This window comes from Arctopsyche grandis, chromosome 8 (genome assembly GCF_051622035.1).
Source record: "Arctopsyche grandis isolate Sample6627 chromosome 8, ASM5162203v2, whole genome shotgun sequence".
Lineage (NCBI taxonomy): Eukaryota > Metazoa > Arthropoda > Insecta > Trichoptera > Hydropsychidae > Arctopsyche > Arctopsyche grandis.
The window spans coordinates 18,472,740-18,490,081 of record NC_135362.1 but is presented as its reverse complement, the minus strand read 5'-3'; the positions used below and the strand labels follow the sequence as shown (position 1 = coordinate 18,490,081).

Below are 17,342 nucleotides of genomic sequence, written 5' to 3'. Positions count from 1 at the left end.
CAAAGTGTTAAAATATGGGAACAAGGTAACTCATTCATGATGAACAAAATTACTCATATTCAATGACACTCGTTTGTAACAGAAATTTGATAAGAAAAGCTCGGAGCTATAACTGTAAATTCAAGCCAGTATCAAATATCACACACTATAATTTTTATAAATCTTCATTATTGATGGAAAAGACACTTGTTGTCGAAATGATCGTAAGTCAACACACATGTACAATAAACATGGCTTGACTTGAATTATCCTGTAAATAAAATTCGATTATTAATTAAAAGATCTTCAAAACTGATTATTTTGCACTTTGTTTGATTTCAATTTGGGAATAAATCGAATGTAAAGATGTCCAATAAATGAAAAATGAAATTCTGAAAGAGATTAAATATTGAACAAGACAAAATGCAATCTCAACAATAAGACGTACACATAAATATTTTTTCACATAAGGACAGATTGTTGATTCTATATTCAAGGTACATTTAGATTCTGCTCTAAAAATAATATCCAATAAAGCTTTTGAAATGTGAACGTTGAATTGAACGTTTGGCGTTTTAGGGTGGACCGTGTTAGCAATGAACACATCTTTGAAAATTACTGATTTGAAGTTTATTCGATTATGAAGGGAAAAGAAGGGAGAGAGAGAGAGAGAGAGTATTTATTGGTTATTCGGGCACATCCGAGCATTGAGTATACACAATTATACTAGCGCATACAAATACACGGCAGTTACATGAATGGTCTCTAGGTGTCACCAACAGGTTTAGTAAAGTTACATTACGAAACCAGTGATTCACGTTACATCGAATATAAAATAAAAAGTGCCCGAACAAAGGATACGCTGGAGTTCAGACAGACCTGGGCGAGTTCGTGCGTAAACAATAGACTCGCCAGGGCAGGCCTTTACATGCCTAGACAATAGACACACTAGCGGATCAGGGAGGCTGTACTGTGCAACTTAACCTTTATAAGGAGGTACAAACAGTAGATCAGATATTCCGGAGTAAGCGGTGGTTCCGTGTGGACCTCCCGAATCGTTAAACAAATGCTGTGAAGCGACTTTGGCCTTTCATTTGGATCCTGAACCCACCTCTATGCAACAATACTATATACCCACAGTGGTCAAATCACGGCTCTTTTGCAATGCTTGGAAAGTGAAACCATATAAAGTCAGAAATCGGCCACGCAGATAGTGCTGATATCGAACACTAGGGTTACCACCTCAGACCCAAGAATCTAGGAAACACCACAAATCTGCAATATTCAGTTATAAAATAAAAATTTCGAAATATTTATGTATCATCAAATATAAACAAATACATATTGAAATAAATAGTTGAATAAAGTCATTAACTGCAATTTTTAGAGACCACTGCTCAAAACTAAAAAAAATTGGCAAGGTGGCAACTTTATGATGTGAAAGTGTTTTTGCGGCTCTCAATTGCACAAAGTCTGGCCACCTATGCAGTATATACTATATGTCTATGAATTTCACACATATTCTAGGTGAGGCCAATACTGTCTTATTGAAGAGAGAATCTCATCAAATGGATCTTAGATATGTATAGTAAAATTATTTGGGAAATACTATTTCGATTTTTATCGATATTAACGTTAATCACTGGTTGCATACTGTCACTTTACATCAACTGTTTGCGACACGTAAAGGTCATTCGTGTAACTGCCGTCTATTTGTATGTGTTGGTGCAAGTGTGTATACTCGATGCTCAGATGCGCCCGTATAACCAATAAGTACTGTAGAGAAAAAGAGAGGAGTTGGATGGAAGAGACTGTTGTGGAAGCAAAAATACACAAATTTATATGAATAAACGACACTGGAAGTTTGTGTAAAATATTTTTTGAACTATTTAGCCTTTCTTGTGTTAACATTTTTAATGGTATAATTGATGTTAATACAAGTGGGGTGTGGGGAAAAAACAACTTATTCAGAAACTTTTACACCACTTTTTATAAAGCTAAATGGTGGTTAAATTATGTAAATTACAAAGGTGTAATTGTAATTTAACGTTTGTAATTGTAGTTTAACGTTTGCAATTGTAATTTAATGTTTGCTTATGCGACAAGCAGGCATGTTTAGGAAATAGATGCATGCACATATTGTAGCTGTAGCTTTTATTAACATCTTTTAACATTTTAACATCCAATATTTGGAATATTCAAATAAGGGATAACAAATTATGTTAAGTTGTAAATAAATCATGATTGAATTGAATGAAATTGGAAAATAGGTGGACTACAACGAATGTAAGCACAAAAAAAAGAATAAAATACAAATATACATTGTGTCTTAATTTAACATAAAAAAATAAAATCCTGTTCTTCAACGTGTTCAAATTCATCTTCACTTCACACATGTTCGCTGTCACTATTAAAATCAATAATTCGAAGTTGAAAAAAAATGTGTAAACGTGTGATACTGGCTGTACATTCGAACTACCGCACTTGTTTCTTTTCCACAACACGCTAGACGCGTTTTACTCGTCTTTGGTGCGAGCACTGAACGAGTTAGTGAAACGAGTAGTGCGATGGAGGAATTTGCATGCTGTCTAATATTTCGAAAACTCACCGTCAGAGTCTGAAGATTTATTCTCAAGTTTTGCGCTAACACAAGTGTCACAGCCAGAATGCAAACACAACAACAGATGTGGTTTATCATCTGGTAGCGATGTGAGCACACGAGCACAAAACACACAGCGAACAGTACTCCAAGGTCCTCCAGGAGGTGCAGGACCAGGCGAAGGGGACGCTGGAGTACTGGCTTCTGGCAGTCCAGGCGTCACTGGAACAGCGGTAGGAGTTTCGGAATTGCATGTAATACTTGTTTGGGCAGACGTTATGCACTCTGAATCACTTTTCTGAAAACAATAATAAGCAACAATAAATAAATATTCATAGATTTAATTGAATGGCTTTAAAGTTACATGAAATTATTTCATATGAATTTTGCATGTGAAATTTTTTCACAATTTTAAAGTAAGCCATATGATATGACCTTATAAAAACCTTACTTCTGAGCTAATCTATATATATATACATAAAAATCAATGTCTGTCTGTCTGTCACGTATGCGTTCCTATACCATTCAACCGATTCCGATGAAACTTACATGAGCTATTGTGTGCATGCCCAAATCGGGAAAAAAATCACCCAAAAACGGGAACGGGAAAACAGAAATGAGTGGCATTGCAACGCAATAATTTCAAATGTGTTCGCGTCGCCACCTGCGTTGTTAGGGTATAATAAACAAACAATTGAATAATTTCAAATGTGTTCGCCGCCTGAGTTTTTCCGACAAATTATCATTACTGTAATTTAATTTGATTATTAAGTATTAATTTGAAACTGAAACATTCACTTATCGAAACGCGTCGAGAAACGGGAACGGAAATTGCATGCGTTATTGTGGCATTGCAACGCACCCGGGTTCAACTAGTTGCATATAAATAGCAATATGTGAAAATCCCAGCCAGTTTAACATATTATTTGTGTTTGATAGAAGACGTTATAAATTAACTAGCCATTTTTTTATGAAATAATGCCCCAATTGTTAAGGTCTGATCGCACTAGGCGACAGTGCGCTGAAGCGACGCAGCGCAGCGCATCAGAGTTGGTACAAAAGACAACTCGTGTCGCGCCACTCGTAGTGCGTTGTATCTCATACAATTTCATACAAACAATATTTGGCCGCGCTACGTTGCTGCAGTGCAGTGCCGCCAAGTGTGTTCAGTCCTTTAGTCTGAACAAGTAGACAAGGCTCTACATGTCCAGACAATAAACCCGCCAGGATAAGCCCCATCGACTTGTGCGTGACTAGACAATAGGCAAGCTGATAAGTCTCACTGGGCCTGTACGTGTCCACACAATAGATACGCCGGATTAGCCCCACCAACTGCAGAGGTTGTGCTCTAATACCTGCCTTTTAAAAGTAAGTAAACACCGGCAGATCCTAACTTTCGAGTGAGCATCTATCCCATGCGGACCTCTAGAGTCAGACTAATAAATGCTGTGAAGCGACTTTGGCCCGTCATTTGGATCCCAGATATATGTAAAATAACATAAATGAGGCATTTATATACAAATTTGCCTGGAGAAAGTGTCGCCACTAACTGACGGGCGTGGGGGGTTTAACTAAGCGGGGAAGTGACGGAAAAAAGGAAGGAACGCCCAAAACGCTCATGGTGGAATTGGGCATTATTTTATCATTTGATTTAGAAGAAACATACAATATTAATTACTTTTCCCACCCTTGTAACAGCGGCCATTAACCCTTTGGCTGCTACGAGGTTTTTCAATGTCCAAGCGAAAAATGCTAACATTTGTAATTACTTTATAAAAAAATAAATATAATATATTTTTTTACATACTTGCTTCGCCGAACGCGCGTAATTTTTTTAATACTTTATATACATTTTTAAGAAGCAGTTGTGGACTCGCGCTCTCTCTTTCTGTCTTGCTTTTACATGCGTGCGTGCGAAAGAGATACCTACATATATACACTAAATAAGTTTTGACGATTGTTTCCGACGCATTATTTTTTTCAATAATCTATTTTTAGACATCGATGTATTTGTCGTTGTTAAAACATGCGATACATTTGAAACAGGTAGCGGTCTTTCTCTCTTTCTTTCTTGGTTTTAATTGTGTATGTGTGAGCGAGACACACAAGGATGCAAAGTTTCTAATAATCAAATAATTTTTCAACATGTATCATAAACATTTTGTATGCATTTCAGTTGCATTTGATTGATTGCACGAATTCGTGACGTCTCGTGACCTATATAATTGAAAGCGGATTTCTATTGTTTTTTGCCATTTATTTTAACTCTGCAAAATGATATCGGACAGTGAAAGTGACGAAAGCGAAATAATAGCTCCTCGCCGAGGAACTCGACAAATCAGCAGCTCTACTGATTCTGAAAATGAATTTATCGACAATAATCAATTCCCAAGTAATAACTCCTTATATGACTTTGACAACGAACCCGAAATTTACTTTGATGATGAACCCGAAATTGAAGAGCTTTTAAAAAATTGATAAATATTTATAAAGCTTGATTGAAAAATAAATATGAATACGTATATAAAAAAAATGTTTCGTGCCACTGATGCGCGGGCAAAGAAAGTAATGAAATACGACAATTAATGACGTCAACAACGATCGTCGTAGCAATCTTCGCCGATTTCAAAACAACGATTTATCGTTGTTGTAGCAGTCAAAGGGTTAAAGATACTCCGCTCTAACCAAGGGGATTCAAATTGTCTTTATTTTGAAATAGTGATACACCCAATGATAATTTCATCCGGGTGTATTATAAGTAAAACCTACCTACCTACCTATATATAAACAATATAAAACAGCAATAGATTAGTTTATTAATTAAATTAATTTTCAGTAGATGACGTTAAATGCTAGTGGCACTATTTTCCAAGAGGAAATATTGATAGCAAACAATATATATACAGATTTTTCTTGATTCTACCACCCAAACCTTACACTCTCTTTCGAAATTATATATTAGACATGTCATTCTTAAACACTTTGAGATCTGTTCATTTTTGCATTAAACCTAGCCTAGGGGCCTAGATGACGAAGTAGGCGTATGGTCCATACGCCAATAGACGTGAACGGTTCATAATGGTTGGCTTAAAAATCACGCCAAAAGGCGTGAACGGGTCGGGTCTTAAAGTGCTAAGAGAAGAAATTAAATGGCTTATAAGAAAAACAAATTTAAGTAGTTGCTCGAAAGAATTTCTTCTTTGGGAATGTCGTTCCCCGAGATTGAAAGTCTCCTAGTCGTAGGAGTTTAGTAGCCTTAATAATATATTAGTATGGCATTATATTATATATTAATATTAATATATGTACATATTTGTAATAAAATGCTATCATACTATACATATAAAAAATAGAAGCATATTAAAATCTTTGAAAAAGGATTGTTTTGTTAAACAAATGCCTTTTCGAAGAACATTTGCTTACCAAATTGTTCTTTTTCTTTATACATATTATACATTCATGTCTGATTATATTATTCGTTTTATATTATTTGTTATTATTCGCTATACATATTATACATTTACATATAATTAGTATATTATTCGTTATACATATTATACATTTATGTATAGTTATTATTATAATTAATTTATGTTTATTATACATTTAAGTATAATAAACTTTAATAATATTTAAAAAAAATTTCAATCGTTGCACAAATTGATTGTAATCGATGATTGGAAGTAGCAGGCCGATCTGCAGAATGCAATTAAAAACCTGACGCCACATTATTGCTTTCAAGCCTAGAAACACCGCATGTTTGACAGAAGGATTACGAAAAACATTCATAAACTTAAATATTTCGAAGTGAACCTAAGTTACTACAAAATATGACAAGACAATAAATAAAAATATATTTTGTTTTCACGGCGCCCCCAAATCTAGTGCGCCCGCGGCATTGATAGTCGCATTACCCCCCCCCCCCCTCCCCTTGTTACGCCACTGCTATTCAGTAAGTTGGCATAATTTTCCAACAAATGCCACCAACTATTGTTTAACTCTAGTACAGATGCCACAATTTTATGACACAAATGGCAACAGTGGATTCGTTGGACAATGTTTTAAATGTTTGTTTATTTATACAAAGGTAAATAATTGATTATAAGTCATAATATGATTTATATTGATTAAATAAAATATATTTTGTAACGCGACGTTTTCCCATCGTCCCATAGGGCAACACTCGCCCTTAATTTCGAGTGGCCACCCAGGGAAAAGCCTTATAGGCGCGCGCGCATGTGGAGCGCGTCCTCTTACCCGCCAACCGCCGCCGAAGAAAGATCTCTCCTGTGCACGTCTCCAGGGGGAGACGGGGCCCAGAGATCCATCACCATCAGTGCTGAAGAACCGCTGCGAGGTCGAGTGTAGCATTACTCCCTCCCCTGAGTTCCAGCACAACGTCCCCTGCATTCCTCACGCCGTTTCCGGAGAAACCTCAGCCGTGAGAGAACCGACCAGAGGACTGCAGAGCCTCTTCTCTCTACATCCAGCCGTCAGCCGGGAAAGACCTACCTCCAGCATCTCCGCCGAGCGTCTTCAGAGACGCCCAGAGATCGCCATCTTGTGTCCACACGAGGCAGTACGGAGTTTGTCTCCTGCTTCCCCCCTCCCGCTGCTGTGACCCGACCAGCGGTGCTTCAACGAGAAGACGACCGCAGAGCCAGTTTCCCGTGCACGAGGAAGCTGTTATCAACGCAGACGACTTGCAGTCAGAAACCTCCCCGACTATATACATATATATATATAACTATCCCAAGGTTAGTCCACGTTTCTACATAACTCGACTCTTGGAAGAATAACGACGTATAACGCCCTCTACATCACGCGCGTAAATCCGTTCGTCACAATTTTAATTAAAAATTATAAATAGCACTTTGGAAAAGGTAAACAAGTAAGTTAGTTACTTAGTTCCATATAATTATGGTTTTGTAGGAATCTCGTCACCATAATCGAAACCATCGAAATCTATTGCGACGGAGAATACATTTCTCACGCTCAACCATTGACGTCATCTCAAGTCGAAGAACACCTGCATCCATTAAACTAAATCGAGAGGAACGACGCCAAACATTCGAGCATATTCCACCCCAACAAGCCAAGCAGAACGACACGAAATCGAAGAACACCTGCATCCATTAAACTAAATTGAGTGGAACGACGCCAAACATTCGAGAAACGTCCACCCTAAACAACAAACCACATTCCTCGCATAACTTGCACACGTAAACACCACGTGCACTTCTCGGAATCAATCGCCAAACACAGGTCACGTGGATCCCCAAAAACAATATAAAAGGAGGTCCACCCCAAACAACTTCAGTCGACATCCAGCTTCTGACCAGCCACCACTACACTACGCTGACCTGGAGGATCAACCAACGAACGAGCCAGCAACACACTGCCGTATCCAGAGACTTGCTGAATATAGCCGAATGCCGAGCCAGCAACACACTGCCATATCCAGAGACCTTCTGAACATATCCGAATGCCGAGCCAGCGACACTCTGCCGTATACAGAGACTTGCTGAACATAGCCGAATGCCGAGCCAGCGACACTCTTACCATATCCAGAGACTTGCTGACCATAGCCGAATGCCGAGCCAGCGACACTACCATATCCAGAGACCTTCTGAACATAGCCGAATGCCGAGCCAGCAACACACTGCCATATCCAGAGACATCTGAACAACATACTTATATAAACTAATAATTATACACTTGTATACATTGTTATATCAAAATAAATACTTTATCCATACATATAGCAGTATTAACTACTAAAACACAGGCGAACCGGTCTATAATACATGGCGGACTGGTGGTGAAGAACACCTTCACAGCTAGATCAGCCACCATAGTTTAATATCTGAAATGTTAATAACTTTGTATTTTTCCCTCATTTATATTTACTATTTTCATCATTGAATGTAATAAAGTGCAGCAGAACTTTGGAATTTAGTAATTGACATAGTCCAATGGACCTTTGTATTTGGTTACGTTGCAAAAATTTATTCATCACTGTTTTGCGCAACTTATCAATCTCACTCCACATATTTTCCTAATTTCCCATCTTCCCTGCGGTCTTCCTTTTATTCTTTTCCATTATCTCGAGTACCATTCTAGAATTTTTTTTCCACCTTTCATTCATACTTCTAGCCACGTGGCCCGCCCATTGCCAATTCAATCTCTTTACCCTATCTACTATGTCCACTACCTTTGTCATACTTCTCACCCACGTATTCCGCTTCCTGTCTTTCCTCATTATGCCAAGCATACAGCATTCCATACTTCTTTGAGTGCATTGGACTTGGTGTAGCATTTTGGCGTTCAATGTTCGAGTTTCACATCCATACGTCTTCACTATAAATGTACCGGCAGGAAAAACCCCAGTTTATTACCGGGAATAAACTAGGTTTTTTCCCCTGGATTTTGGAAAAATTGAAAAAAGCGTATATCAATCAGATTTTCAAATCGACACATTTTTAGATACTCACATTAAGTCAATTTCATTGACATGTGCAAAACTTGAATGAATATAAACGTTTTCCTGTATAAATGTCCGGTTTGTGTTTGAATCGGATGCTTCACATAAATAGCCTATTAGTTATTATCGCTTGTACGAAATACGCGGTTTGCAAGTGACAACTACGACGGTCTCGGAATTCGGAATCTCGGATAAAAAAAGTTTATTTTTTCATCCAACGTAATAAATTCTTTCGAATATCATTTGGTTTCATTCATTCAAAAATATAATTCTGTTATTCATTCATATTGTTGCGTCGGGGTGGGTGGAGGATCCAAGTAAAAAGGCCAACAGTCGTTTCACAGCATTTATTGATGATTAAGGACATACACGCAGTGTCACTGCTAAGTCCAGAATGACATGATATCGCCTACGTACCGCCTTATAAGGGGTAGATCTCTCAGGGCGTCTAATCTGTTTACCTACTGTATAGTCACGTATTCGGATATGTATTCCCACGGTATGAGAAGTGCAATCATTGTTTAGCTTTCATGCACTTAGCTTGTCGCTAATCCCTAAAACCACTTACACCGGTCTCACGGTCTCTCAGGACGTCTAATCTGTTTACCTACTGTATAGTCACGTATTCGGATATGTATTCCCACGGTATGCGAAGTGCAATCATTGTTTCATGCACTTAGCTTGTCGCTAATCCTTAAAACCCACTTATACCAGTCGCACGGTATGCATTTAGTTAATCCGTTAACAGATATCCGTTACAGATAATCTTTGAACGGTCACACAGTCTCTGGGATTCTATTCGCTTAATCCGCGGCGTACGTTATAATATTTTCATCACATTAGAAAACGGTACAACCAAAATCAACAGTTTGGAATCACTTAAAAAATAATTCAGCAAGAATCTGGAATAAGTAAGAAGTTTGCAGCTGTATGTAGATATTATGATACGAAATATAACTTTCCAAATGCTACAAAAATGACAAATTATGTATCTGCGTGCGCTAAATATCAAGAAAATGGAGAAAAAAAATTATAAAAACTCTTATGTTTAAATTAATGTGACCTTTTTTAAATTATTACTTATGCACCAAAGTATGTTGTATTATTTTGGTCATTCTCAATTAAAAAAATACAGTCTGATGTAAAAAAAAACATTTTTGCTCATCTCTAGACATCACTGGCAAAACGCATTGACTGAAGATCTTTCTTTGCAGGCAGAGTAGCATTTTTGATTTAAAAACAACATTAATTCGTCCAAATGCACTCCCTCCTAATACAATGTATTTATGCGTATATGCACGCATAAATACATTGCATGAGTGAAAGAAAAATTTAAGATAACCTTCTTAGCCCTTTGAGTGCTGACGTTTTTCCAACTAAAAATTTCGCCAAAATTTCCAACTAGAATTATTTAGAAATCCAATAGAAAGCAGGTATAAAAATTGTAGCTAATCCAAACAAACCATAGATCACCACCCTAGATAACTAACGCCGAGGATTTCGAGTTTTGTAAAGGTGTATTTAGACTCTCTAATATATGTATCTTGCAACAATATAAAATAAACAAAAGAAGTTTATTAATGAATGTATTTTTCCAAAACTAGTTCCATCTTCTTCATTGTTGTTGAAATGTAATGCCCACAAACTAAAAAACTCAGCAGTTAGGGATTTCCATTGAGAAATTCTGCTATGGTTATAAATTCAGAAATTCCCTTGTCAACCAGTCTTTATACACAGATTACACGACCCATGCTCAATGCATTCAAAGGGTTAAGCATATACATACATACTATTTCCAATTGTGCAAATATTCATTCATATAAAATTTCTTCTGAAACCAGACAAGAGAAATATTTTTCTAGCATAAAACCAAATATGTTACATATACATATCATGTGTACATCAATTTAAAATTAAAACTCGTTAAGTGAACTTTATTTTTATCTCGACATAATGAATTTTATCTACATATATAATATCAGCGACAGTTAAACAATGAAATTCACGGATTATTTTTAACGACAAGATTTTATACAGTATACATATGTTAGTTCAAGCCTTCAAATTTTTTAGATTAGTTTGAATGTTACTTCACTATGGACTTCACTTTAAACCATTGAAATATATATATTTTTTAATTTATTTAATTTATTTTGGATATTGATATGCTGGTTTGATATCTATGAAGTTTGAAGGATTTAAAAACATACAAGCCGTGTTGACGGCCATTGAATGGAATATTATTAAAAACAGCGTATGTGTTTACGGCCTATAGTGAGTTTAAAGTTTTATCTTTTAATCAAATAAACATGTATGTTATTTAAATTCATAATTTTTTTTTTAAATAATTAATTTCTCTGACCTAGAAGATTGTAAAATGAGTACATTCAGTTCAATCCTTCCAAATTATTCCCATTTTTTGATTTTATTTTATCGTAAATGTTCATTTTGATGAAATTAATATATGAATGCTTGTGTTCAAAAGTGCATATATTTTTATATACATATATTGACAACTTTAAAATCGTATCAAAAGAGGTTAATTCTTTAATATAAGCTTGATAGCTAAAATATATATAAATAAATAAATAAATAGAGACACCCAATGCCCGAAAGTTAATTTAAATTTATGTATCAACTATTATTTCTCAAAATGAAGACAATACATGTTCATTTTCCTTTCATTAATAAAATAAAATGTGACTCATAAAGAAAAAGAAAAATGTAGCTAAACATTTAAATTTATTATGTAATACATCACCATATTTTAGAAACTGGATTTGACTAATCGTAACTTTAGTGTTTGCAACATTAAGATGTAAGCTTTGATATTGCAATTGAGAAACAAGGACATTCAGCCATCAAAGTTTACCCAACAAATTTATAGGTAAACTCATGGAGTACATTTATATATGCATACACACATAGCGTTTGAATGATGATCTTTAATATGGTGAGGCGTTTTTCACAATGAAAGAATCAATAAGATTGCTCATATAAAACAATTTTAGTATCTATACTTTGGGTCTACTCCGTTCCATTCTCCGACATTTTCTGTTGGCTAGAACAGGAGTTTGAATAAATACAAAAATGCTTTTTTAGTAACATTTTTGTGATCATTTCAAAATCAATTCTTACTATATTTTTCAATAGTTAATGTTTACCTCGAAAAATCAGCACTGAAAAAGTCAAAATTTTCAAGTCGATGGAACGGAGCGCAATGCTGTACTTAACATGGTAATTTTTAAGTCTATTTTTTCTCCACTACATATATAAAAGAAAATTTAACTATAATGAGACATAACCAGATCGATTCGCTATCATCATCACCATCATTTGCAGTCCATCCAATATGCTAACATTTATCTCCATTTCGAGTAACTGATATCCATCTCGCTCCACACATATGTTTTCAATTTATTTTCTGGCTTTTCTTGTACCCTTTAGCATTTACTCGAGTACCACTTGGGCACATCCTTTATCCATTCTTCTCAACCTACTGTTGCCGTTTCAATCGCTCCACTATATCTACTATTCTCATCATACTTCTCACTCATGTATTCCGTTTCCTATACTCATGGTACTGAGTATACGGTGTCCCATTCACAGATTACTTAACCCTTTGGCTGCTACGAGGTTTTTCAATGTCCAAGCGAAAAATGCTAACATTTGTAATTATTTTGAAAAAAAATAAATATAATATTTTTTTTTACATACTTACTTCGCCGAACAGTCGTAATTTTTATAATACTTTATATACATTTTAAAGAAGCAGTCGTGGACTCGTGCTCTCTCTTTCTGTCTTGCTTTTACATGCGTGCGTGCGAAAGAGATACCTACATATATACACTAAATAAGTTTTGACGATTGTTTTCCGACGCTTTATTCTTTTCAATAATCTATTTTTAGATATCGATGTATCCTTACAACATGCGATATATTCGAATCAGGTAGCGGTCTTTCTCTCTTTCTTTCTTGGTTTTAATTGTGTACGTGTGAGCGAGACACACAAGGATGCGAAGTTTCTAATAATCAAATAATTTTTCAACATGTATCATAAACATTTTGTATGCATTTCAGTTGCATTTGATTGATTGCATGAATTCGTGACCTATATAATTGAAAGCGGATTTCTATTGTTTTTTGCCATTTATTTTAACTCTGCAAAATGATATCGGACAGTGAAAGTGATGAAAGCGAAATAATAGCTCCTCGCCGAGGAACTCGACAAATCAGCAGCTCTACTGATTCTGAAAATGAATTTATCGACAATAATCAATTCCCAAGTAATAACTCCTTATATGACATTGACAACGAACCCGAAATTTACTTTGATGATGAACCCGAAATTGAAGAGCTTTTATTTAAAAAATTGATAAATATTTATAAAGCTTGATTGAAAAATAAATATAAATACGTATATAAAAAAAATGTTTCGTGCCACTGATGCGCTGGTGGCTCAAAGAAAGTATTGAAATACGACAATTAATGACGTCAACAACGATCGTCGTAGCAATCTTCGCCGATTTCAAAACAACGATTTATCGTTGTTGTAGCAGTCAAAGGGTTAAACAAAATTTGCTTTGGATCGTCGACTTTAGAGTCTTTAGCAGTGGTGTAGTGCTAAATTTTGAGGAGCCGGTACGCTCGATTTTGCAAATTTTTTTTCAATTCAATTCTATAATTTTTTCGCATACCCGAGATTTCATATTTTGGCTGACATGATCAATTATATTTGTTGCACAATAACGCGAATGCAAACTATGGCTAATTTCCAATCCATTTAATTCTTGTAAAAGAAATAGATCAAAACAATCAGAATATGGTCTATTATGTTTAGCTATAAAATATGCAGTTCTAAAAACTTAACTGGTTGATACAATTTCCGAGTCATTCATAATATCTAAAATCTTTTCAAAAGGCTACTCTTTCGAACTTACTATAATTTACATTACAACAAATATAACATCCAATATTATTAGACTTACATATTAATCAGGGATATTTGCGTTTTTTTTCTTCCCACATCTCCGTACTCTAAAAATTTGGCCAGGAAGACACATCGCATCACTATCACTACTACCATTTATTATATTTATACTACTAGATTCTAAATTGATGATTTTTCTTCATTTGATTTTAAAGACGCAACACTGTTTTCAGATTCATTTAATTTACTTCATTTAGCAAAAAAAAATTTGTAGCGAACATTGCTTTCGTTTTGAAGCCATTTTTATTAAAGAAAAACTATTTTTATACTTTAAAATCATAATTAAATACGTATATTGTAAATGTATAATGCAGTAAAAAATCACTATTCAACATATGTTTTAACTACTTAATGACTAAACATGAATTTTAATTACGACAAAACTATTTAGCACTGTCTCTAAAATATTATTGTTATATATTTATTTCGTTAATGGGTCCATGAATGAGGACCAATATATAAATGTGCTAAAGACACATCTGGTGCCTTTTTGTCATTGAGCTTGGGTGAAAAATATTGCAAAAGTGGTAAAACTTTTCGAAAAAATTAAAGTTTTATACTATTTTGATTTTTGAAATATTATGCCGGATTGCGACCCGGTGCCGATAAAAGGTAGCGGGACGCCGACCTGGCGCGTATCGGCTATTCTACAACCCTGGTCTTTAGTTAATATTATGTATTAGATGTATTATGAGCATTTATAAGAATTGTAAATAGGTTTTTAAACTCTTTTTTTTATTATGCTGTACATTAACATTAGAATAATATAATATTATGATTACTAACAAAATTAAATTAAAATTGTAAAATAGAAAATTATCAGTAGATCAGCAGCTATTAAAATAGATATAATATGTATGGTGAACATAATTTAGAAATAATAAATAGCATTTAAAAATCAAAAAAATACGGTGGCCCATAGTTATACATGTACATAATCTAAATTTTTATGTATTGTTCGTTCTGTTTTTACCAGTACATTACTGGTGTTTTGAGTATCTGTCCTGGTAAGTCGTGAGACAAAACTAGTACAATTTTTTATCTAATAGATGAATATAAATATACAATGCATTCGGTGAAAATGATATGTCCTACAAAAATATTGGCAAATTAGTCAAATATTGTCTCTGTTTATGAGGAACATATGCATCTGCCAAAGGACTTTTTTCTTTGATGAACAATATGGGGTTCAGTGATAAAACGCAATATTAAATGTTAAAACCATAAAATGATAACTAATCGATGAGAATAATTTTAGTAAACTCAGTGTGTGAGTGTGTGTGCATTCAACGTATGGACGTTACGCCAGTATTGCCAGTGCAAAAGAAAATGGCTTGAATTAATTTTTCACTATTATTATACGTACCCATACAATATTTAAAATTTCAAACAATCATTAAAATTTAAAAGAAATTTATCCATAGAATTAATACGTTTAGATAAAAAAAAAAAAAACAGAGATCTGTTGCTCCAGATCTCTGTCAAATACACACACACACACACTCACCAGCCACTGTCTGGGATATGCACATCTACCATAATTTTAACCAGTTCTGTGTACAATTTTATATATATTTATAATATAAACCGCTTAAACATGGTTAATCTAATAGTAAACATTCATTTGTTTTTTTATTAAATTTATTTGAATCGAAAAAAAAGGAATATTCAACGATCGTCATAGTAACTTCGATTTGTTTTCGATGCTCTTAATAAACCTTATATAGGTACAAAGTCTCTTTCGAAATTATGTATAAGAGCATTAAAAAAATATATTTTGAATTTGAAAAAAATATTCAGCTTACTATAAACGGTTTGAACGAAAGTAAAGGTATAAGAAAGGCAGGTGCAGACGTTGCAACCGAAACTATATTGAAGAGCGATACTCACATCTCTATCAGAATCGGCGGGCTCCAGCTTGACGATGATCAAAGCAGCTTCGGGGTCACCTCCATCTTCACCTCCACCTGCACTTCCACTTCCAGCTTCAGCTCCGGAGGCGGCCGTGACCGTGGCCGTGGCTGTGGCTGTGGCTGTGGCTGTGGCTCCGGCTTCGGCTTCGGCTTCGGCTCCAGCTCCAGCTCCAGCTCCGCTCGCGGGACTGCCGCCGGCTTCCGCGTTGGAAGACATCGTCGTTGTCGAGGTCGCGGCCGTGGCTGTGGCCGTGGCTGTCACCAGCGACGATACGAGATCCGCGATCAATAGCGAAGGGCTTCCGTCTGGTGGGCGACGGGCGACGGCGACGGGCGACGGGCGACGGCGACGGCGACGGCGACGGCGACGGCGACGGCGACACGCACAGCTCCAACCACGCTCGAGCTGGGAATGAGAAGCGCTAGCGGGAAAGAGCGCACTTTTCTGGCTTCTGACTTAGGGCTTCTGGCTTCTGGCTTCCTCGAACGTACGTGTGTGTGTGTGTGTTGCTTACCTCTCAGCGTTCGGCTCCTGCAGCCGCAGCCGCAGCCGCTCGCTCACTCGCTCCTCACCTCAACCCCGTCCCGACAGTGCTGCCAACGTTCATCCGCATTCAATCTCGAGACGCCGAATCTGCCTCCAAGCTCTTTCCACGGCATACTGACCATGCCCCACTTGTGCTTTCTCAAACTTTCAACTCTCGACTTTCACCACTTACTCGATCCCTTTTCTGACATGTTTCCTTGTATTTTAGCCGTTCAGATTAACATTCGTTATCGTCCTTTAATAATAAGGGTCTCAGCACACTTGCCGGATCGTCTGGTGCGGCCCGTATATATGTATGTAGGTCTGTTCATACTTAACAGCACTGCACGACTCCGTTTCAAATATGTCATTTTATTACATTTCTAATCATATCTACCTACACGTCGCGGTCACGTCACGTTTACAGCAATTTGGCCGAGTGCAAGGCAAAATCGGCTTACTTATACATTAGAAGCCATTACGATACGGCGCAATATTGCTTACGTCGTATTGTCGAGTACTTGCAATATGAATGCATACACGTGCATTCGTAGCTACGCGTCAGAATACAAGTCAGCAAAAATGTTTCGACGTTTATCGAACGAAAAATTATGTATAATCGCGCTGTTGTTGAAAGAAGAAGCTCAAGAAGGCAATAAAAAAGCACGGAGGCGTTTTGATGTGCATCCCATGTTAAAAAATAAAAAAAACCGAAGGAGAGTTTTGGACACTGTATAAGATTCCTACGGGGTCTAGATTATCCTTTGAGTAGTTGTGCCTTAAGTTCGATCGGTACGTAGCTATTTAGTGAGATCATCGTCTCTGGGGATTTCTGTGTACTCGTGATTGCG

General features: G+C 36.1%; 1 protein-coding gene across 1 annotated transcript in view; it reads right to left on the bottom strand.

Moving 5' to 3' along the window:
- Positions 1-16,857, bottom strand: part of bon (tripartite motif-containing protein bonus) — a 31,622-nt gene extending 14,765 nt beyond the window's left edge. The window contains exons 1-2 of the mRNA XM_077437082.1: positions 15,943-16,857; positions 2,588-2,876 (exon numbers count right to left, since the gene is read on the bottom strand). Coding sequence (XP_077293208.1) covers positions 2,588-2,876; positions 15,943-16,182 — 529 coding nt within the window. The 5' untranslated portion in view covers positions 16,183-16,857. The remainder of the gene's footprint in view (positions 1-2,587; positions 2,877-15,942) is intronic.
- Positions 16,858-17,342: the final 485 nt, after the last annotated feature.